This window comes from Xiphophorus hellerii, chromosome 7 (genome assembly GCF_003331165.1).
Source record: "Xiphophorus hellerii strain 12219 chromosome 7, Xiphophorus_hellerii-4.1, whole genome shotgun sequence".
Classification (NCBI taxonomy): domain Eukaryota; kingdom Metazoa; phylum Chordata; class Actinopteri; order Cyprinodontiformes; family Poeciliidae; genus Xiphophorus; species Xiphophorus hellerii.
The window spans coordinates 14,552,474-14,576,999 of NC_045678.1; the positions used below are offsets into that span (position 1 = coordinate 14,552,474).

The following is a 24,526-nucleotide window of genomic DNA, read 5'->3' on the forward strand; positions in this document are numbered from 1 at the left end:
ATATAGGATGATTAAAATACATGTTTTGTAGTTATAACGTCAAAAAATTAAATAAAAAATTTTTTGCTGCAAATAGTACTAAAATACTAAAATTCCACCATTATGACACCCCTCCTGATTATATTTTTGTAAGTCTTTGGAAGAAGCTAAAGACTATGTTGATGGGAAAGTGGCCTTCCAATCTCAAAGAATTGGAACTCACCACCAAAATAAATTGTCCAAACACCAGTGGAAATATCCAAAAACCTGCTCAGCTGTAATAATACTTTAATTGCTGAAATGTTGTTAAAGATTTTCCCCCTTAATTATTGAGATGACTACAAAAAGTTGTAGACATGGCATTTTTTTTTAACTTAAATGTAAAGAGATACATTATTGCTTCTGACATTCTGTTCCAAGGCAGCTATGCGTACAATGTAGCTCCTCATCATTCAAAGTGTGAATTTGTGCGTGAATGGGTAAATGACTAAATGTAGTGTTAAGAACTTTGGATTCCTCTGGACAAGATAAAATTGCTACAGCAGTATAAGCCATTTACCAGTTCAAGATTGACAATTTGCTATATTGTTTTGAGAGCGATCTGTTTCGTTTTCTACAAGTCGCAAAATCCTTGGTTAAATGAAAATAATTTAAAATCTAAATCTCCCTTCTCTGCTTGTGCAGCTCTATGATATAACTTGTTGTCGTGCTTTCAGAGGTGCACATTGAGCGAGCGGTGAAAATGATCTATCTTTGTGAACAAAGAATTATGTTTGTTGTTTACACTATGGTGTAAACAACAAACCACCACAGATTCTGTGGTGGTAAATGGTTATGTATGTGCTCCCAGTTTGCCTGGAGTGTTAGTGTTTAAGCGGTTCAGCCTGTGGAGGAGCTTTCAGGCTTGTCTTGTAGTCATTCATCACACTGGTTTTATTTTGTTAATATTTTCTGATTATTTTTCCAGTTACACACAGCATCAAACCATATCAAATGCTTTGTCCACTTAATCAGCCAGAGTGAATGCTTGCGGCCACGCGGAGATCTGAAGAACTTGTCCCATAAAGCTCAGGCAACCAAAACAGTTTCTGTGATGCTTATTAAAAACTCAACAGACACGAAGGGCTAGTAAATCACATAAATTAAATCTCCCATTTTTCCCTCTGTATCCAGCAGAGATGTGCAGTGGATTTAGCTCGTCATGCAGGGCCGGTTCAATGCTGTATGAGGCCTTCAGCAGAATTTAATTTAGGGGCGCCTCTTCCTGCTAAGAACATCAACACCACTAACAGCGTTTCACCATGGACTTAGTGAAATCTGGGAGAGAGTGGGGTAGTTTATTGCCAACCTAAAAAGCAATAAGTGATAATTGTAGCTTACTTAGATATATTTGGGACAAACAGAGCTCAAAGATTAAACTCACAATATCATATTGTAGCTGTGGTAACAATACAATCTATGAAGATTTTTCTTTGAACTTTTACAAAGTAAACTTGCCAGCTCCTTAAAATCTTAAATTTAAATATCAAACAATTGGGGGGCTTTAAGGAGCTGCTTAATTAATTTGGATTAATACAGAAAATAGTTGATATTCAAGTGTATTTTTTAATTTTCTGTTTTTAGGACTCTATACTTGTGGGTCTAAGTAGCATTTCAATGGAGATGTCTTCTCGTGACATTTTTACATTTCCTGTCAACTTAACATCTTTTAATACAAAAAAAAAGTCAGTGTACTTCCTCACCACCCTGATCACAGGGCTTAGCAAGTTTTCTGGGGGAAGCCCTGAGTTATTAATACATAAAAATAATTTTGGCCTTAAATCCATATCCTCTTTATTGCTGCCTTTTATTTTGCTGCAGATTTTAGATTCCTAACGTTTATGTTTTATTACAGCACAGGTTGCAGGTAGCAGCATCAATGTGCTGGAAGGAGGTACCACCACCTTACCCTGCAAGCTAACAACGACGCTAACAGCAAATGAGAACCTGGAACAGATTTCATGGCAGAGAAAGACGAGAGGAAAACCGATGACGGACAATTTCTTTACCATCACAAAGGATGACGCTCGTCTTGTTAACGGGCCTGATAGGAGATTTAAATATATTGGGACATTTGCTGAACATAATGGGACTCTCCAGCTATCTAATGTAAATGTGTTGGACGCTGGAACCTACACTTGCATCTTTTCCATTTTCCCCTCAGGACATCCTCGAACAACTGTAGAGATAACTGTCAGTGGTAAGTTGAACTTTTAAAACCATGTTCTGGATGTTGAGTTTGTGTAGAAGTTAAGAGAAGTGTTTTTTTTCTTCTTGTAATCCTAGTACCTCTACAAACAAGTGTAAATAGCACCCAACCCACTCTTGGAAACAAAGAGGTTCCTCTTGTGACCTGCACCGCTGCCGGATTCAATCCACCGGCCAAGGTTTCGTGGCAAACTGATGATCGTTTAAAAGACAAAGTGACATGGACAAACAACTCAACTCTACAAATCAGTGATACAACCACCACAGTCAGCACATTGTTTGGAAAGCCCACCAAAGAGATCAACGGAAATAAGGTCCAATGTGTCATCATCTCTGAGAAACGAAACGTAACACTACCCTTCGAAATACAGATCTACTGTGAGTAAACACATACTTCTTTACATCTATATAGCATGTAGCTGAAATCAGAAAACAATGCAAATATAAAAATAGCCAACGCAAAGCCACACTAGGCATTAATTTTCGAGATATACTGAACACCACTTGACTTTGTTGTTCTTTAAATTCAAATTACCTTGCTCTATAATCATCAATAAATCAAAATACAAGATTTACTTATTTCTCTCAGGCTTTCTTGATCTGTTTTCTGCAGTGGCCTGGAGTGATCTCACCTAATCACATAAACAGGCTGCATATGATTTTCATAAAAGGGGGATATTGTAGGAAAAAGAAATTCCAGTAGGTAGTAGGACATTCCAAAGTAAGAGGCCAAGAACAGGGTTTAAGCAAAACAGTTCAGACTTACAGGTCTGCTACAGCCTCATGCTTGACTACCCTAGCATGTTCTCTCTGGGATTCTTGATACCTGCCTCTGCTGTTGCTAAGGTAACTTCATTTTAAATTTGGAGCCGTTTATCGCCTTTCTCCCCTCCTTCACCAATGCCTGACTGCCTCTTATTCAGATTCAGTTATGCAATTCTTTGATGCTGCTTTTATTTTTACACTGTTTCAGGTGTAAGATTGGGTAGTAGGTTTTACTAAATGTAGGCATAAAAAAGGCTGGTCACATGTTGATTTCCTGAGTTTATATGTGTGATTACAGAAGAAGGAAAACTTTATTTTCTTTTTCCTTTGTGTTTACATTTAGTTCTAAGCATCACATTTCCTGGAAAAGTCTGGGCAGAGAAATAAACTTTGTTTGCCAAGTATATAGTTTTTCTAAGGAATATTTTCTTGTCTCATTTGGATATGCTCATACAGTCGCTGCTGAGTTTATGTCCATAGACAACAGTTTTCACTGGGTATCCAGTTCTCAATTTTACAAAATAGCTCTGTTTCTTCTTGTTACAAGGAGGATGTTAGAAAGTCTCCTGTTGAAACTGCAGCTCCTGTTTAATCTTCATTGGGGTGTGTCTTCCCACGTGCAGGGGCACCGTATAGGGTGGAAAAGTGATGACAATTCTAAAGGCCCCTCACCGACAGGGGGCCCTCTACAATTTATTTATTTATTTTTTGTTCATAGAAATAAATAAAAAAATTGGAGCCCTGTCAATTACAAAATTAATCATATTGTGTTTTCGAAGATTGTTTTTAGCAGTAAAAATTTTAGGTGCACACTCCCAGACCAAAAAACACACATCCATATTTGCCCTGAACCCCCCCTGGATCTGCATGAAATGGTTGGTTACTACTTGGAGAGCTTGACGGTGTTCAGCAGCAGTCAGTAGAAAACAAGAACTACTGTGGCAGTTACTATGCTGATAAGAAAAAAAAAAGTCAAGTCTTCAAAAAAAAAAGAGAGAGAGGGAGAGAGAAAAACATAGTGTCAGATAGGAATGTCAATTTGTAACCCAGTTTTTCTCTGAGAAGTGGGTAGACTGTGTGAGATTATCAACCATTCATCATACTTAGCTTAGCTACAGACTTCTGTTTCCCTCCATTTCACTAGCATTTAATTATTAAAAGATTTTAACTTGTCCCTTGTACCTTTTACCACTTAACAACAGATGAGTCAGTGAGCAGCAGCCCTAACCCACGTCCCTCCTGGCCTGTCCTCTCCTAAGTAAAATTAAAGCTGCAGTATGTAAGTTTTATAAAAATATACATATATTTTCACATATTTGTTAAAACTGTCATTATGTTGTGACAGAATGGCATGGGAGATAATCTGTGAAAAATTTATTTCCTCTGCCTTCTCCCAGTACTATCTAGAAAAAACCAGTGAGTGGCAGGAGAGTTTTAGTGCTGTCAATCACAATCTCACGTGGTGCTGCTGATCCTCCCTCCCCTTGCTCTGTGCTATGCTGCAGCTAGCATAGCCTGTTGTAAATGCTTAGCCTAGTTAGCATAGCTACCAATGACGGCAGATAAACGATTTTCCTGTTATGATATGTTGTTTATCCACCATTAGCACATTTAGCAGTGAATGAATGTAGTTGATCGACAGCGCTCAGACCCTCCTACTGGTTCTGATTGGTTGTTTTGGCTGGAATGTTGCATTACTTTAGCTAGCAATAGTAGCTCAGGGAGGAGATTGATTGTTTTCGCAGATTATCTGTCTCATAACAGGCTGGCACAACATGGTGATAGCTTTAACAAATATGGAGAAAACATATTTTTTTATTAAAGTTGTATACTGCAGCTTAAATAAAATGAAAGAAAAAAAAACAATTTTATTTTTTGTCAGAGGGCCCAAGATTCCTGGCGCCCCTTAGCATTAAATGAAATAAAGGTGCCAGTCTTTACTGTCATGCTTTCCTTGATATTTAAATATGCTACAAATACCTATGCACATTAACAGCTAGAAAATGACAGAGAAGGCTTTAAATTTCTGTGGCAGTCAGATATGATTATATTCTTTTATTGATCCTGATGCAAAGTCTTCTGTGAAGGAAACATTTAGTAACAATGTTTAAATAAATTTGAATGTACACTTTATGATGTTTTTATTAAAGGTTTGCACTCAGTTGCAGCTCAACAGGACATATAATCTTCTGACCCTCCGCAAATAAGTTAAGAACAGGGTGTTCAGCGGTTAGAAATGTGAGACATGGCTAAGGTGATAAGCCTATTTTGTAGAAGTTCAGTTACTAGTATCTGTTCAGCCATCAGCAGAGAGGCCTTTCTGGATAAACGCCTAAAGTTGAGCTGTGAATGTGTATGCAACCCTGCTCAACTGAAACTTACAGATAAGTAACGTATAGAGTTTTGCCTGACACTTGAGCCAGGGGGTGTGACTAAGTGATGTGTGATGTATCCTATGTAGATGAGGGGACGTTCAGCCCCAAGTCAGAACTCGTCCGATTCTCACTGAGATGTGAGCTTTGTATGTTTTCTCCATTTGCAAATGTTAATTAAAGCTGTGGTTGTTCTCTCCTAAAGCTGAAGTTTGGTCTCGAATTTTGTGCAACTTAACACTTCTGTGCATTCATTTTGCATCTTCTTCAGCTTGTTGGTAAGCAGTTCACCATACAGTTAGTCTGTATTGTGAATGTTAATCTCCATGCTATCAGAAACTTGGATTGCATTTGCAGAACTGATGTGGTATACCTTATGCTAAACCAGTACTCAGCAATCTTTTAAACTGAAAGAACCCCTTTTGCCACCTCTGCTACAAAATAAAATATGTCTACATATGATTTTTGAAATGCACAATAAATAATATTTTATTTTGAAAGCTATTAACTTATCTGAAATTAGGTATATTTTTATATTTTAAAACAGAATGCATTCTGTCTCACTCAGATGAAAAGGTAATGCAAAGGCTGTTTGTTTTGAAAAGAAAAGAGAAGAAATAAACAGACATTGACAAAGTTCTCAACCAGATGAGAACTGTGGTAGACTATGTGAGTATAACAGATCTCACACAGTCTGTGCCAGATAAGAATTTGCACTTATCCACTTTGGCGCTGTATTTATCGATTTTTCAATTTCCTTAAGCAGCTTTTTTTTTTTTCAAATCAACAACTAGTGATAAATCTAGCGACTCTTTGTCTGCGCTGTTGGAGACTTTTATGGCAACAACAGTCTGCCATAAAAGTCTTCAGGCAGCCTGTCTGTGCTGAGTGAGTAGTGAGAGCCACCATTAGCTGACATTAGCTTCCACATTACACCAAACCTGATGTCCTTACACAGCTCTCTAGTCTTGGCCACTATAGAAACATTATAGTTTGTTTGATTTAGAGTTCAAACATGTAGAGTTAGTACAGGTTATGAGTGGAGAACAGGATAACTTCTTAAAGAAGAACTAACAGACGTGTTGCAAAACTCTTGCTGGTTTGTAGCTGATCAGATAGTTATGTCATGTAATAAAATGCAAATTATTTACTTAAATTTTATTAAGTACAATCAGCTTTTTTGAGCTTTACCTCATGTTATAATGTTATTCCTGTTATGATCCCGAGTTGTTGAGTTGTTTTGGTAGTTTGATTTGATTCTAGTGTCATTATTATTTTGTGTTTTGTTTTGATTAGATCTGTCTTGTTCCTGTTTTCCTTTACGTCCATTCTTCTTAGTGTTTCTAGTTATGTTTGTTTTTGCTTATAGTCATTCTTTGTCTATTAATGTCTAGTTCAGCGGTGCCCAAAGTCGGTCCTCAAGGGCCGGCGTCCTGCATGTTTTAGTTCTCTCCCTGGTTTAACGCACCTGGATCAAATGATGGCTCATTAGAAGGCCTAAGAAGAACACGGACATGCTGAGAAGGTTGTTGGTACTACCAGGGAGAGAACTAAAACATGCAAGATGCTGGCCCTCAAGACCACTGGTCCAGTTATTCTTTAGTGTTAGATTTATTTCAACACTGATAGATTTATTTTGTCTCTATCAAAATGAGACAACAAAGGATTTTGTGAAATTTTGTGTTTGTTTCCTAGTCAATTTAGTTCCTGTGTCGTCTTATCTACCCTTGATTGATCCCAGCTGTGTCCTGTATCCTGACACAGGTGCATTTAATCCCACCTGTGTCTTCGTACGTCTGTTTCTGCCTGTTCCATTCGTGTACTTGTCACTAGTGTCAGAGCTATTGCCTTTGTTACCTGTGCCACCTGGATCTTGCACTCTGGATTTCATTACGTAATTTTACAGTCTGAAAGGCTCTTTGTTCTCTCACACATTTCAGTGAGCTGGAATGTTGACGAAAGAGCAAGCGGTTAGTCTTTTGCCTTTATGCTAACAGTTAGTTGGAAAAACCTGCTATCTCAGAGGATGTTTCTCTGATGAACAATGGACACTTTGTAGCCAGAGTAGTATGCAAGTCTGTGGTTCTCTACAGTTTATTGATTTATACTTTCTGTATGCTGACACATTGAAACTCAAGTCAGATTCCTTGTTTGAGGTCAAACCTGCCAATAAATTCTCATGGAGTTTTCGTTCTGTAGGCCTCTGAGAGCCAGAATTTTTACTGGTTGGTAGCTGATTAAACACTTATGTCATGCAATAAAATGACAATTACTTAAAAATGATACAATGTGATTTTCTGGATTTTTGTCTTTGTTTCTGTCACTCACAGTTTAAGAGGACCTATGATGAAAGTTAAAGACTTCTACATGCTTTGTAAGTGGGAAAACTTTCTAAATCTGCAGTGTACTTGATCTCCCCACGGGAAAAGTAAAACCTTGACGTGATATAAAGTCAAACCTGCTGTACTTCTGCTCCAGGTATGCAGGGTGTGGTATTATCTTTTCTGTGTCAAAATGAGACAACAAAGGATATTTGTTACAGATCAGTTTAGATAAAGCTGCTTTCCACCTGACCTCAGATAGCATAACAATTTCCGTCATAGTTTTCACTTTTTAACCTAACAATGAGCTCACTTTACATAGTTGGCACACCAACAATAACTGGATCTCAATGCTTTGCTTCTTTTGTGTATGTGTGTGGGAACTGATTAATGATAGCATAGCAGCTAGTATTACTACTCCATCAACTACATGATCAACAAAATGTGGGCAAAATATTTTGGTCTAATAATGAGCCATGCATCATTGCTTCTTTGTCACATATTTTCACATGTGTAAAATGTGCAGGTTTTCGCCACTTGCCTACAGCTGTGTGAAAGAAAGCTTTCTGCACATGGTAATAATAGGTCTCATTAAGCTTTATCAATCAGTCAAGTTTATTTGTATAAAATATTGCAGCAAAAAGTTAAAATTGCTTTACATCACAAAAACACAAAAGTACAAAGTCATAAAAAACAGCTTATAGCCAACAATTGAGAAAATCAGTAACAAACATTACATTTTGATGTGTGCCATCACCAAAATCATCATTACACATCAAAATAGTTGGTCAATGCTTCTTTTATTATGATTCAAAAGTATGGAGCCCCCTAGTGGAAATGGGAAAAGGTTTTTCTTTTCCGCTACCTCAGCATGTCGCATTCCCTCGCAATACTCAAATACACCCTGGTTTATTTTATATACAGTCACAAATGTTCAATTTCAAATATATGCACATTTAAAGAGCCTCAATGAAAACGTGGCTCTTTAAATTTTCTTAACTCTTCGATTCATTCACTGCATGTTTATGTCTGTTTGTGTAAGATTGAGATGCACATGGGAACAGCCCTTTAAGCCATTCAGACTACCAACACAAAAGAGACACAATCAAAACTGCCACCCTGTGAAAACAACTCAGAAATAGCCCGAACAGTTTGGATGTATGTTTCCTCTTTCCTTCTTAGGGAAAGTTTCTGTTTATATCATAGGTTTGTGGTGCGATTCTATCCTGAAGAAAAATATATAAAACTTCAGATATTTCACAACGCGATGTCAACATACATGGAAAAACCTTACAAAAACCCTATATTATAGTAGAAAATATGGTGGCCACCGTGACAAATTCTTTTAGTCTTCAGTTATGCCGCAGGAACTGATCAGTACATTATTGCGAGGGAACATAAAAGCTTTGTGAAGGAGTATTGTGTTACCTCCATACCCTCCATGTCCATTGTCTTCTAACCCTGGAAATGTTCTACAGGTGATAGAAAGCCGACTTTGAAACTGTCTTTAGTTCAGATCTGAGTCCGTCACTATACCCGGATTTTGGAACTGATTTCTAGTTTCTTGCTGTAATAGCGGAAAATGTGACACTAAATTGTTCCTCTTTAATTCCAAAGATAACTTCAGCTTTGTTTCTGTTCCGCTGGAGAAAGTTGAGGCACATTAACACATTTATTTGCTCTAAGCATCTGTTTAGTGCATGGGTAGGTTCTTCTACAAATAACTTAATTTTCACTGTAGAATTGTGCAGTTTAAGTTTGATCTATTTTAAAGCGTGTGTCAACTAAATGACCCAGGATGTTTTTCTTCCAGAATGCAATTTCCAGGAAGATTTTAATTTTCCCTGTCTACCTGTTGTGAGCAGAAAATCAGACTAATTTCGTTAATCATGTTCACTGACGCAAACTTTAGAGACCCATGTTACTATTGTGTAAAGTTTGTTTATATTCTCCCTGATTTCAGTAGCAGGTTTCAGAACTACAAAATAGGTCTACATCATTAGTTGATTTTAACTGAATGAGATAAAATCCTTATCTGGGTGTTTCCTTGGCAATTATCTCATAAATTATTTTCAGTGTGGCGTTTCCTGACATTCCTTTGGTGATGTTTCTAAATAGTGCTGCCCACTGGTCACCAAGTAATTAGACTAATTTCTGCTCCAGACTTGAACACACAATACTTCCTTAGCATACCATTGTGTATAAGTCTTTAAATACCCACTTGTTTCCAACACCAGGGAAAAGAATGCAGGACAGTTGCCCTGGGAAACTGTCCTGTGTTATTGAAAACACTGCCAGATGGTAGCATACATTTCTCCCTATTTCAATGTTAGAGTCTGCTTTAGAATGGCCCACTGGTGGAGGACAGGTTTAGTTAACGCTGCCCAAATCTGGCAATAAGTCTTCAAAATAAAAACAGTTTTTTAAAAAAGGAACAAAAATAGCATGTTGTGTGCAGAATCAACTTTTAATACATCTAATTTACATTTGTAAAAATTAACTATATCATTGAACTCCATCACCACTTGTGTATAGGTAATTCACTGACAAATCTCACATGGATTATGTTTTAATACTTCTGTGGAGATGCTCCTGACCATATGGAAAGGAATAATTGTAACCAACTTTAAAATGAATTTTGCTTTAACACAGACTTCTGTGTCTACTCATAGAGGGGAAAGGAGAACTCTGGTCTTAATTGAGAAGCAGCCATTTTCTGAAAAAAACAAACCCAAAAACAAAACACAGAGTCTCTATGACTTCCATAACATGAAGGGTAACCTCTCAGCAGGTGGGTATGATTGCTCCTCGAAGAATGTTACATTTTGGTTCCATGAAGTGCATTACCTCAACATTCCTCACCATCAACCTTGATTATTGGCATCATGTTTCCCTCCACTTTTCCATCATCACATTATCACCTTTCTTGCTCATCAGTCATTTTTAATTGAGAAGTTGATGCTGCACGGCTAAATGAGTGCTATAATGATAAATTAAGGGGCTGGTTGGTGTTTATATTTCGAAAGATAACCGCATAAAATGAATTTTGCATCCCACACCAGACTCTGTTTGAATGGTTTCACTTTCCTCCGCCTCTTACAACTACCAATTGGCTTCGCTTAAGGTTGAGCATCCAAACTCCAGCACTAAAAGAAAGTCTAAGTGGACGTTATTAGTTAATCAATTGGGTTTCATTTTAACCTAATAAACCATTATTCAGCCATTGAAATCATAAGTCTATTATTTGTTTCCATCACTACATCAAAAACATATCACTGCAGTATTTTTATGTTCTCGTTGGAAATCCCCTTCCCTTTTTACATCACAGTGTGATTTACAGGTGTGCAATTTTATATGCTGGGAGCATTGTCCCTGCTTTCAGTTTGTCTTTCTGTGGAGGGAACCTTTTGTTACCACAGTACCATTATCTCTTGAGAGACATCCTCACAGGGGAAATTTGAGACAGAGCCCTACCCTGCAGCCTTTATCTGTACAAGTAAAGATGTGGTGGTGTGTTTTTTTGACCTGACAGTCAGCCTGGAGGACAAATCACTAAGGGATCAATGACAGTCAACTTAATATGTAATCCTTTTATGTGTCGCATATCAATGTTCAGCTTTAGGAAAGTATCAGTAAATTAATATGTTCTGGTACCCAACATGGTTATCTTGAATATCACTAGTGAAGAAGTCGTAAAATACAGACTGATAAATAGGTTGCATTTATAACAGTGGTTCTCAAATATTATTAAACGCATATTCATTTGTTTTATAGGTGAAATTAGATTAATATTGCATCAATACCAGTGCTTTCATAGCAGTTGTTTTTCTCAAAGAGACACAAAAGGTACTGTGGCTGTTGCTGAGGGCCGAGCCTGTGGGTGAATAGAATCTTTACAAGCAAATATTTGATTTTCTGGAATTTTTATCATCTTCTGGCAGCAGTAAAATTACAGTTAATGCAGAAAATCCAATACATATGAAATGGTAAAGATGCTTAACATTTCCAACTTTTAACAATTTGTATCTTGATAAATCTTTCACAATACGGGACTACCTGATCTAGTTTAATATTCTGTGTAGCTTGCATTGCTATTAATATTTATTGTGATCACTAAGCACAGTTTGGTGCTGGAACCTGGTTAGAGCTGGTGTTATATATTAGAGCTGTGGTTACCTTTCATCTCTTGCAGTATTCACACATCCAGAATCTACACATTTATGCTCATTTCACACTTTCATTTCAACATATTTATGTTGTTTCTGTGTGCGTAATGTATATCTTAAGAGTTGTTTTTTTTTAGTGTTTCACAGTATTTAATTTATTCCTTGGTTTGAGAGGTTGCAGTAGACATTTGATACTGGTACATATCCTAGGATCTCAGTCAGGGCCTTCAATAGACGTAAACTATTCCTGAACAATACACATGTTGTGTAGGACAATGCAGTAACTATGCACCACACCGACCCACAGGCAAGCAACAATATGCAAATAATAGCCAAGTAAAGCAACAATGCAGCCCAGCAATGCATACATAAAGCAATATATCAATGCAAGTTTCAGCAAAGTACACAGAAAACAGCGTACATAATTGAGCAGCCAGCAATTTAACAAAACTTTCCTGTGTTCCGCAGTTGAGCTCAACATCAATCCATAATGCTCAAATAACACATGTGAACAATTAAAAGAAAAGCCACTCATAGCGCTCATAGATACAGCCTTTAAAATACCTTAGGAAGTTCCTATATTTTGTAAACATCAAGCTCACTTTAGTGACGAGGATTGCAGGGGATGCTCTTCACTTACAGCAGGGCCAGAGGGATGCACCGCCATTGTATATTAATTTTGATTGGCTGATAATTCTGTCAGTCATGCCAACTATGGCCTATTGCATGGTATTTTTGACAAAAGGGTAGCTGGATTTGTACAGCAGGTCCTGAGGAGGTGCAGCTCACCAGCTGCGTTTAAGGCACTTTTTTAAGCAGGAAATTAAGTGAAACCTCAATAAAACCGATAAGCAACTCGTTTGAGGAATAAAAAATTAATTACAGATAAAATTAAATATGAATAAGACATTTTATACTTTTTCTTTTCAATTTTCTAGGGCTATCAGAGAAGGCACTGCTGGCCCTGACAGCCCACTAGTGTAATGAACAAAAAATTGTTTCCTCAATTCCCTGAATGAATACCAGCAGTGTTAAGGATGTTGACATTACTGTTTCTGAGTTCCAGAAGTTATATAATAAATCGTTTCTTTCTAACATAATATTTGGCAAAAAAAAAAAAGCTGGCAAAAGTCGGATTGAAGGTAATTTTTGTCTTGAAAGAAGCTTCTGTTTTGTGTTGGGCTCCTTGCCAAAATATAATTACCGGTAAGCACATACTTCTGGTGTAGAAGCTGGAGGTTATGGGGTTCCCTTATACAGTATAATAATGGCTCTCCCCATCTGCTGTGAGTCTTCTAATTTGGAGACTTAAATACATATTTTGGAGACTTAAATAGATATTTTATATCTTATTCAATCTTCCACTGAAAGCTGTAATTAAACAGTTAAATAGCTCCTGACAATAACCAACCTCTTTGATGCCTTCCAATCTGGTTTTGGTGAGATCATATAAACACAGACTGTGCAGCTTTTGACCCTGTTGATCATAACATAACATATTATTACATATCTTAACATATTACTGAAACGGCTGGAGAGTTGGGTGGGACTCGCCTGTCCTACCCAACTTGTAGCCTGATTCAAATGAGTAAGATTCAGCTGGTTTGAATCTTACATAAAAACAGGGATTTTCCTGTTTCAATTGGAAACATCTCAGCAAAGCAGACAGAAGTCATATACAGGGCATCCAAGACTCAATCCTAGAACCCCTCTTATTTAATATCTACATGCTCCCACTAGCTCAGCTTATAACAGGAAATAAGATTTGCTACCATAACTACTAAGATGATACACAGCTCTACATTACGATGTCGCCAGGTGACTGTGAACCCATCCAAGCACTAAACAGATGCTTAGAACAGATAAATGTGTGGATGTGCCAGAGCTTTCTTCAGTTGAATAGAAACAAAACTGAAGTTATTATTTTTGGACCTAAAGAGGAACGATCTAGAATCAGTTCACAGCTTCAGTTATTGCAACTAAAAACCAGCAATCAGGCCTGAAATCTGGGAGCAGTGATGGTTTCTGACCTGAACCTTCAGAGCCACATAAAGACAAAGTCGGTCTTCTATCACCTGAAGAACATTTCCGGGATTACTCTGGATTCTGCATCCCCAGAACCAGAACTAAACATGGAGAAGCAGCATTCAGCTGCTATGCACCACAAGTCTGGAATATATCACTGGGTGGTGACAGTTTAAGAGTTAATTGCTGGTTTTAACCCACCCTCTGTCTGTTTTAGTCAATGTGGTCTTGGGCAAGATATTTCATTTGTGCTAAAAAGGTTACTACTGTAGATCTTAAAAAACATTGCATGACTTGCTCTTTGAGGTTTTGGTTTCATCCTTGTGGAAAATACTCATGAATTAACTTTAGGAGGAAAACTGTGGGTCTTGTATTACCACACCAGAATATATATTTACTGGGTGTGGTGTATTACTAGATGTTTAATCAGGAATTACTTTAGTTACCCAGAAAAAGATGAAAAACAAAGATATTAAGATGAGAATGTCTAAGCAGAAATAGTTGCTTTTATTCCTCCTACGGTTTGAACTTTTGAACATTTATTTTATTTTGTGAAAGGAAAAAGTTGGAATTTATTTGGGCCTGAATTGCAATCAAAACCACCATCCTTAGATAATATAAATTATGTTATGTCGATTCTACAAAAAAAGTAATATGCAATTAATTTAAGTTCTACAAATGACTTGAGCATTTTTATGTTTATATTTCTTTACAATTGATCCAACTTACTTAACTCCTAAGAGAAACGAGCCGATGCTCCATGGCTAAAAGCATGTCTGAACGGGTTTGTTTACCAGTATAGAAAATAATTAGGTTTGAAATTAGAACACATGAGAACACACAAAATAAAATTTATGAATTGTTAAACTGACTCAAAGGAAAGCAAATTAGAAGGAAAATATTGTGTTTCTTGAGTGACAGTTTTGTCCACCTCATGAGAAAATTCTCGCATCTGAAAAAGATACCTCAAGCTGAAGCTCAATGACGCCCTGATATTAATCTTTCATCAAATTACTCTTTCAGTTTTCATATTGTTATAAAAAAATCCTTGAAAATTGATGACACATTTGATAATAACTCATAAGGCATACTCCATCTCTGTGTATTTTTATGTTAGAAGTTGGCATAAAACAAGGCTTTTGACAAAGCTGACCGCTCATGTAACTGGGTGCTTCATAGCATACAGACACATCGTAAATCAAACATAGTGCCCCAAGTCAGAACTTGTCTGACTTGGGGCAGAGTTTCTTGAGCAGACAAGAAACTGTACATGTAGCTCTGCGTCAGTGTCACTGCTAAAATTGTTGTTTACCAGAGCACTGCGGTAATGTAATTAGTTTTTATTTGATAATGTTAATAACACACTTCCTTTGTGCTTACAGATCCACCTCTGACTGTGAACATCAAAAAGCAATCAGACGGCCTGGTTTTCACCTGTGAGGCTGAAGGCAACCCAAACCCAACAATTATCTGGAGCAGGTGCAGTAGTTTTAAATAACTGTTCATCTAGTTAGTAACCCTAAAGCAGGTTTGAATAACAAATTATTTTTTATCACCAACCCCAGAGTAATGGTTTGGTTATCATTCAGAGAAATTTATTTAGAGAGTTCAGATAATGGTTTAGCAGGAGTCAAGTGAATAATGGCTATATATGCTTGTTTTGTTTTGTTTTTTTTGTCAAACTTTAATGTATTAGATCATGAAATTTATTTTAATATTCAACATAACCAGATAGTTTCTGAGCATAGAGGGCCTGTTAAAGGCTGGTTGTTGCAATTCCTATAGTCATTATGAACTTTTGCTTCTGTTATTTCCTTGTTTTTATGTCTTATTGTCATTATTTTTCGCTTATCCTAGTTTATTCCCTCTGTTAGTTCAGTTATTGCTTATTTGAGTTTTGGATTTGTTCTTTGCTTTTGGTATTTATTTTATCTTTCCATTCTAGTTAATTCCTTTTGTTAGTTCAGTTATTTCCTATTGTTGAGGATTGGATTTGTTTGTTAGATTTAGTATATATTTCTGTTACTATTTAGGTTTATTTCTGGCTGAGTCTTTGTTTTTGTCATTTCATAAAGTTTGCCATTAGTCATTTATTAGTCCCCCAGCGCTTTTCATGTTCTCATACAGACACATTAGGTTCCTCCCTTTTAATTTATAGGCCCATTGTTTTACAAGTTCCCATTTTGTCTTACCAGTCTACATAATATTTTTGCAAAAGTCTTGGGCGTCATGAAGATGTTTTTGGCAAGTATAAAATGGGGCTTTGAGTCAGCAGAGGTTTGGACCTAGAACTCTAATTTTTGCACACTTTCTTTTTTGCTATCATGAACCTTGAGAAGAAAAAAAGTGGTCTGCTAGTGCTTTAGATGTTGTTCAGCTTCTTTTGTGAGCTCTTGGATGAATGGTCTTTAAAGTTATTTTACTGGAACATCCTCTCCATTTATTTTTCCCCATTTACAGATAACCTATCTTACTGTGGTTTCCTGCAGTCCAAACTCCTTACAAATATCTCCATCACCCTATCTGCTTAGAGTTTATTTTTCATCTAATCTGAAATTTCTCTAGTTCAGGGCACAGCATGTTGCTTTTTAAGGTCTTATGGTCTATGTCTTGCTACTTGCTACTTCATGTTCTGTTGTTAATTTTGCATATTGCATGATATAAGTCCTGTAAATGGCTTGTAAAATTTAACTGAATACTATTTCATAGCACTATTCAGATGCGTCAGATGTGGAAAATTTGGTAAATTTGTCATTAATTTAATAACAACCACTCTTTAAAACAATTGATTGCTGTAATAAATGCAAAAAATATATGTAGCAATTATTGACGAAGTAGTCAAACATGTCTTGAAAACATACTCAAAAAAAAATTTATCTTTTTTTTCTTTATTTTTATTTTATTTTAATCATCCAACAAGAACAGGTCGTTGGTTACAGGGATGACAGCAAATGTGGCATTTCCCCCTCTCCATTAACCCCCATCTTGCTGCAGATAATAGAAATAATAATAATGACAAAATAAAATAGGAAAAATAAAGTGGAAATAAACAAAATACAATAAAGCAAAAGGCACATTCACAGCAGACTTTGTCTTTTTTGTGTGATTTTCAGGTTTGAGGGAGGGCATCTAGACTCTCATAATAAGGTAGTAAAGGGGCCAGAGTTTTATAACATTTGTGAATCCAACCTCTAACACAAAATGTTATCTTCTCTAGCTTAAGGAACAGGCTGAGATCTTTTAATCAAAGAGAAGCCTTGGGTGGGTGTTCTGATTTCCACGCTAATAATAATCTTCTTCGGGCGAGAAGAGTTGAAAAAGCCAGTACATTTTTAAAATTGTGTGTTAATGATATACCCTCCCCTGGAATTTCAAATATTGCCTATTCAGCAGTGGGTTGGATGCCTATTCCAAAAACTTCAGATAGGAGCTGAAAATATTGTAGACCAGAAGTTGCACAGTGTCTTACAGGACCAGGACATGTGAGTTAAATTTGCCTTAGCTATATGACAACGTGCACATGTTTCACTGACGGTAGAATAAATCCCTGAGAGTCTGGCTCTACTGTAATGAATCCTATGAAGGACCTTGAACTGAATTAGTCCAAGTCGAGCGGATGATGTTGACCCATTTACTCTACATAATGCGTGATTTCAAGTTTCATCAGAGATGTTTATACCAAGTTCTTCTGACCATTCTTGTCTGATTTCATTGAGCTTTAATATATTGAGTGATAAAATGCTATTATACATTTCTGAGATGAGACCTATACATTGTAGTAGGAGTTTGCAAAATGATGTTCATTCCTCCCTTTGGGGGTAAATTGGGAAAGCAAGGGCTGATGTTACAAACAAAATCTTGAATCTGGAGATTAGGGTGGAATACTGTAAATTTTATTTAGAGGATAAAATACCTCCTTTATTTACAGTGTTAGTTATTATACAAATGCTTGTCAGCTGACTAAAACTGTTAAGCATCCAATCTAACTCCAGGGTGGAGTTAGAAAACATGGCTTAAAATGTCATGTTTTACTGTTGCAAGTAGTAGTGTCATCTAGTACAACACCCAGAGATCCAGTCATGAGTCAAAATGGCAAGAAAACACACGCCCAAACCAAAAAAAGATGGGTGTCCTCAAAGGCATTAGTGTTGTTGCAAATCTGCAATCTGCAAATGGTTGCAACATTTGCAGATTAACGATGATGCAAATGTTTAACTGCTGTCAGAAGACTTGAATGATTGTATGTTGAGGTATGTGAAATAATATGTTTTATCTTCTACCTGCGTCTTTTCAAACAATTTGTGCAAAATTGGTATGTCCTTTAGTTTTATCGTTTTTCTTCCCTCTTTCATTTTTATTGTTTAAGATAAATAAATTCAAAACATTAAAAAAGGTTTATGAGGAGGAGATAGCACTGGAGCTTCAACTTTATACAACTTGTATATAATAAAACTATTATAGTGTTCTCATCAAGAGTGTAACAACTCTGATTAAACACCGAGATAAACCACAGCAAATGATGAGAGGGAGACGTGTAGTAAGATTGAACATTTACTGTTGACCTCCTCGTTCATAAACTGAGTGAAAACTGCAGGCAGAATGAACACAAAACAATACAAAACTTAGTTATGTGTCTGAGGAAAACTTACAGTACATACAATTCACATAATTATGAACCCTGCAGTTATATGAAACCCACCATAAATAGTTAAATAAAAATATCAGCCACAATGTTCAAACATTAGCATCCCAGCAAAATAATGACAGATACATCTTAAACATCATGCATGTTATCAGAAAATGTCACTTACAGCATTGCTTCAACTTAATTTCTTGTGGATGGCACAGGATTAAATGCTGAAGACACAACAGCATTCAGCCATGCTTGCTGCAGCCCAAGGAAAAACAGGAAAATAAAGGCCTGTTTATGTTAACAAAAGCTGTGCCTAACAGACGTCTTGGGAATAATCAGCTGCATTCTCATGGTCATTACATAACTGTTATTGTCATTACATAACTGTTATTGTCTGGCTCTGGAACCATAACAAATCAAAGGGAAGCAACGCATGGGATACCTTAAAATGGGATTTATTTAACAAAAATCATAACTGGTTGGAGAGGAGAGAGAGAAAAGGGAGAAAGGGGAGAGGGTAGCAGAGAGACAGAAAAGAATGGGCTAGTGAGTGAGAAAACACGGTTTATCTTAAGCTGGATGTGATGTCATTCTGGAGACACTGGCCAGCTGCCTCCACTTCCAATCAGCACCAATGAGAAGCTCTAGAATAGGGATGTTTAAGACCCAGAGGAAAAGCCTTGGGCGGTAACACCCCCCCTCTTCTACCACTGGAATCCTGGACAACCTGTGCATTAACACCTGAAAAAAAATAGAAAAACAATATTAAATATGCTTGCAATATCTCAGACCAGCTGAGATGGAGCAGAAAACAAAACTTAGATCCCTTCAGGTCCCATCCCGAAGCCAACAACTGGTATCTTGAAGTGACTCAGACAGATAAGGGGAGAAAGAGAAAAAAAAATTACTGACTTTGTGCTCTTGACAAAGCATCCGCGATGACATTATCCTTCCCCTTGATATGATGAATATCTAAGGAAAAAGATTGCAGAAACAATGACCATCTCACAAGTCTTTGATTTGGGCAGCGAAAAGAATTCAAAAAGGTCAGAGGATTATGATATGTGAAAACAGCTAAAGGCCTTGAACCCACATAGACCTCAAAATGTTGTAAAGACCAAATAAGAGCAAGAGTCTCTTTTTCGATTACTGAATAATTCAGCTGATGCCTATTAAATTTCTTAGAAAAAAAACTCACAGGTCTTTCAATTGAAAAGTCATCCATTGCAAAAGGACTCAACCTGCACCAACATGAATGGCATCAACCCGGGGCTTAAAAGGCTTATTCATATCAGGAGCCAACAAGACAGGAGAAGTGCTTAGCATCTTCTTCACGTTTTCAAAAGCCTGTTGACAGACAGAGGACCAAATGTATTTCACATTACTTTTCAAAAGATCTGTCAGAGGTGCAACCACAGTTGAAAGGTTTCTGCAGAAGGATCTATAATATCCAACTAAACCCAAGAATTTCATGAGTTCCTTTTTAGTTGATGGTGACGGATACTTTTCAATCGCTTCTACCTTTGCACTAACTGGACATACTTTACCTTGACCCACTTGATGACCAAGATAAGTAATGGTCGCTCGAGCAAACTCACATTTGGCTAGATTTACTGTAAGACGTGCATCCACCAAAAGGTCAAACAAAGTTATGAGTGGGTCCAGGTGAGAAGACCAACTATGAGAATAGACAACAATGTCATCCAAATACACAGAACAACCTTCTAAACACCCAACAACTTTATTCATCAAGCGCTGAAAAGTTGCCAGCACATTCCTCAAGCCAAAAGGCATAACATTATATGAATACAAACCACTAGGTGTAATAAAGGCAGAGATTTCTTGCACCCTTTTTTGTTAAAGGGACCTCCCAATAACCTTTTAGAAGGTCTATCTAACTAAGGAATTTAGCATTACCAATCTGGTCAATGCAGTCATCCATACGAGGTAGAGGATATGAATCAGGTTTGGTTATGCTATTGACCTTTCTGAAGTCGGAACAAAACTGATAAGTTTTGTCTGATTTTGGAACTAGCAAGCAAGGCGAAGACCAGCTTGAACATGATGCTTGAGCGATACCATGTTTTAACATGTAGTCAACCTCAGCATCCAGATGTTTGCGTTTTTCTGGGTTAACCCTGTAAAAAGGTTGTTTTATAGGTCGTGCATCACCCACCTCAAGTCCTCGACGCGGCTGTCGCGGGTTCGACTCCCAGACCCGGCGACGTTTACCGCATGTCTTCCCCCCTCCCCTTCCCCCATTCCTGTCAGCCTACTTCATGAAAAGGGACTCTAGAGCCCACAAAAAAGATCCCCTGGAGGGGTTAAAAAATAAAATAAAAATATATCAGATGCTTTACATTTTGACTCCATAACACAAGATTCCACAGACAATTTTCCTTCTCTCATCAGATTTAATTTCTCACTTTCTAGCTTTATTTTTGCTAATTCAGTTTCCTGTCTCATCTTTTCCAACGCAAGAACCTTTTCCAAATCTGCTTGCTGACGTAAATTCTCCAAGGCCAGCTCCTTTTCCTTCTCCAGTTGCATTCTTAATCTTAACATCTCTTTTTGTTGTTCAAAGTCCAAAAGTTTGGGCTCTGCAACCTGAGAATCCAAATCTTCAGGTCTTGAAGGCAAAGACAAAACACCCATTTCAATTAAGTTTTCCCTTAAAATTGCTTTAACATTTTCTTTCAACCGTTTGTCACCAACACGTATTTTATAGTGCTCTGCAATTTTTACTAAATGTTCCCTAGAACACTGCTCCAGAAATTCTACTGATGGAGATTTATGAAAGTCTTCAACAGACATGACTAAATTCTTAATCACAAAACAGTGTTTCAAAATTTAAAGTAAATTACTGACAATCTGTGCAACACAAAACAACCAACTTGAACCTCCCCTCTAACTGCCTATCAGAAACTAACTAGCTCAACCCTAGTCTTCTGAGATCAGGGACGGTGGGTACTTATGCACTAAATACCAGTAGAGTGGAAAAAGCAACCAGAAAACTGGCAACCCCCACCCCCAACACTATGGCTGTGCCCCAGAGACAACTGCTCTAACCATATGATCTCACACTACTGTTTTTGAGCACATGAATCCCAAAGGGCAGACACACTGATGCCTAAAGGGGAATCAGTTCAGATTAGCCATACTTAATTGCACAAACCAGTCAACAAACAACACTTACCACAGGACTCATCAGATGAAATGAAAGCTAACAACTTACCCCAAACCAGAGAAAAAGAGAAGAGAAAAAAACCCAAAACTAAACTTAAGATTCCCAAACTAGCTTCCCAGTTACATTAACAATACTTACTAACCCACAAAAAAAACTGTCGCCAAAAACTATAACATAAATTTGAACGAGCCCCCAGTTTGTTATGGTCTGGCTCTGGAACCATAACAAATCAAAGGGAAGCAACGCATGGGATAACTTAAAATGGGATTTATTTGACAAAAATTCATAACTTGTTGGAGAGGAGAGAGAGAAAAGGGAGAAAGGGAAGAGGGTAGCAGAGAGACGGAAAAGAATGGGCTAGTGAGTGAGAAAACACGACTTATCTTAAGCTGGATGTGATGTCATTCTGGAGACACTGGCCAGCTGCCTCCACTTCCAATCAGCACCAATGAGAAGCTCTATAATAGGGATGTTAAAGACCCAGAGGCCAGAGGAAAGGTCTTGGGCCGTAACAATAACACATTCTAATAAAAACATCTCTTGGACGTGCTGTGGTGGCGCAGGGGGTTAGCACGACCCACGTTTGAAGGCCTTAGTCCTCGACGCGGACGTCGCGGGTTTGACTCCCGGTCCCGACAACCTTTGTCGCGTGTCTTTCCCCTCTCCTCACCCTCCTTCCTGTCTGCCTACTGTCGAAAATATACGAGCCACTAGCGCCACAAAAACTCTTCGGAGAAAAACAAACAAACAAAAAAAAAAACTTTCCTGAGTTGGACTGCTTCCAACTCAGGAAAGTGTCAGTGATGGATCACCTTCAGCGTTGATCCAAAAATATACCAACTTCAATGTTATTTTTCTGCTTTTATTCAACTGAGAATCTAACTAATTTACAAATCTTGTATCTAGCTTTATTAACTACGTTATAAGTTTTACAAATGTGTGTGTATGGATAATCCTCACTAGGATTTTTCAGCTAAGGTAAAGTGTAACAATTAAAACATCTCAAAATTACGGTAATTCAAATTTGTAAAACTATGTTTGCATTAACTTAGAAGCTTTAACATTCATCAATTTTAAATCGCAAATCCAGATGGAATACATAAAGCCATCTTTATAATCCTGTATGATTCTTGTTCTCAGAACGCAGTCTTATGAATTATGCCCCATCTGTTAATACATCAGTCATAAATCCGCATGTTATGGAACCTTACTTTCTAACAACGCCATTATTGTGACATTAAATAGACATAAAGCCATACTAGTTTACCTGGGGCATAAAGCTTCTTTTTATGATTTGCATTTTCAAGGCCAAAAGGTATTTATGAAAACAAAGCTTTTACAACACTGTGATGGGTTAAAACAGAGTGACTCATGTGAAAACTTTTTCTCTGAGGGCATTAGTTTTATTTTTTTAAATACCTAAAATGGTATTCAAATTCTCTCTCTTTTTACTTACATAAAACTGTTTTTGCACTCTGTCCATACTTGACTCTTATGACTAACATGAGTTCCTCAAAGGTGGAGAAATGAATTCAAGATTTGAACTTGTCTCTGCAGGTTTCCCCCTGCTTATGGTAGCAGGGGGAAATCCTGCTTAAACTGACTCAGTCACTTATAATAAGTGAGTTAAACTTACTCACTTATTCATTAAGGCTCATTCCACCTTAGTGAGCATGCAAGAGAGTACATGTAGAGAGAGTTATGAAATTGGGAGAAAACATATTTTTAATGCAATGGCTGAAGTTCATTTTGTAAAACCTGCAAATGTGGAGTAATGAAACCAAAGGTAACTGTTAGATCCTCAGAAATCTAGGGCTATAAGCGATCTTTCTTTATAAGACAGTGCAATGATAGTTGTGCAAAATTTGCTGTTGCACAGGAGATCAGGAGACAAAATACGTTGGATTGTACATGCTGAGCCACACCAAAGTAAACACTAAAGGTGTTGTGTCTGTTCTAATCTCATATTACCATAGTAAAAACACAACACTAAAGGTGTTGTGTCTGTTCTAATCTCATATTACCATAATAAAAACACAACAGCTCTGCACCTACTGTCATGTTCTGTGTTTTCTGTGTATTTATTTAGAGTTTTCTGTGTCCCCGAGTCTTCGTGTTGTCCTGTCTTCCCCTTGATTGTTCCCAGCTGTGTCTCGTTCTGTGATTACCCGCTGTGTATTTATCTCCACCTGTGTTGCTTGTTCCTCGTCGGGTCCTTGTCAATTCAGCGTCTAACGTGCGTGCTGTCAATCGTGTTCCAGTCTTGTTAACGGTTGCTACTGGCGTCGAGCCCTGGCTTCTGCTCGGCCGTGCTGCCCGTTGCTGGACTGATTAAAATCATCATTATTCATCTTAGCTGGGTCTACAGCGTTTGCCTCTCACCCTACACCGCACCGCTTCGTGACACCTACTGATGCACTGTATGTTCCTCTGTGCTTTTCTACAACTTTATTATTCTGGAATAGTTTAGCAATGCATGAATGGAGGTCATTTGAAATCACTTGGGATAATGGTCACATTTCTCTGCGGCGTGAGACACCATTCAACAGGTCAATATACCAAGAGTTATTGGGGATAAAGATGTTTGTGCTGATATTCTTACATGTAAGCTGCAACTTAGCTTGAAACAGACCATGGCATGCATTATTTTCCACGATAGCTTAGAAAGTAAATATTTTGGAAACATAAAGCTAGGTTTTAAAGTGATGGTTGTGACAATGTGGTTTTTTGTAAAAGAGGTAACTTTTATATTTATAAGTTTCTTCGTAGCTAGAAAAATCACCTACTTTTTGTCCACATATTTAAGACGTGTTCTCTTTGAAGCTTTACAA

General features: G+C 37.3%; 1 protein-coding gene and 1 long non-coding RNA gene across 3 annotated transcripts in view; one reads left to right on the plus strand and one right to left on the minus strand.

The window, feature by feature from the left end:
• The window catches only part of LOC116723230 (poliovirus receptor homolog), a 36,558-nt gene that overhangs the window by 1,628 nt on the left and 10,404 nt on the right, over window positions 1-24,526 (plus strand). For both annotated transcript variants that reach the window (XR_004339935.1, XM_032567979.1), the window contains exons 2-4: window positions 1,874-2,218; window positions 2,305-2,604; window positions 15,258-15,354. Coding sequence is in view for 1 of the 2 variants with exons in the window: in XM_032567979.1 (XP_032423870.1) it covers window positions 1,874-2,218; window positions 2,305-2,604; window positions 15,258-15,354 (742 nt within the window). In the remaining variant the exon portion in view is untranslated. The remainder of the gene's footprint in view (window positions 1-1,873; window positions 2,219-2,304; window positions 2,605-15,257; window positions 15,355-24,526) is intronic.
• Window positions 18,414-20,731, minus strand: LOC116723233 (uncharacterized). The gene is made up of 2 exons (XR_004339937.1): window positions 20,685-20,731; window positions 18,414-19,249 (listed from the first exon to the last, which is right to left on the minus strand). It is a non-coding gene; the product is annotated as an uncharacterized LOC116723233 (long non-coding RNA).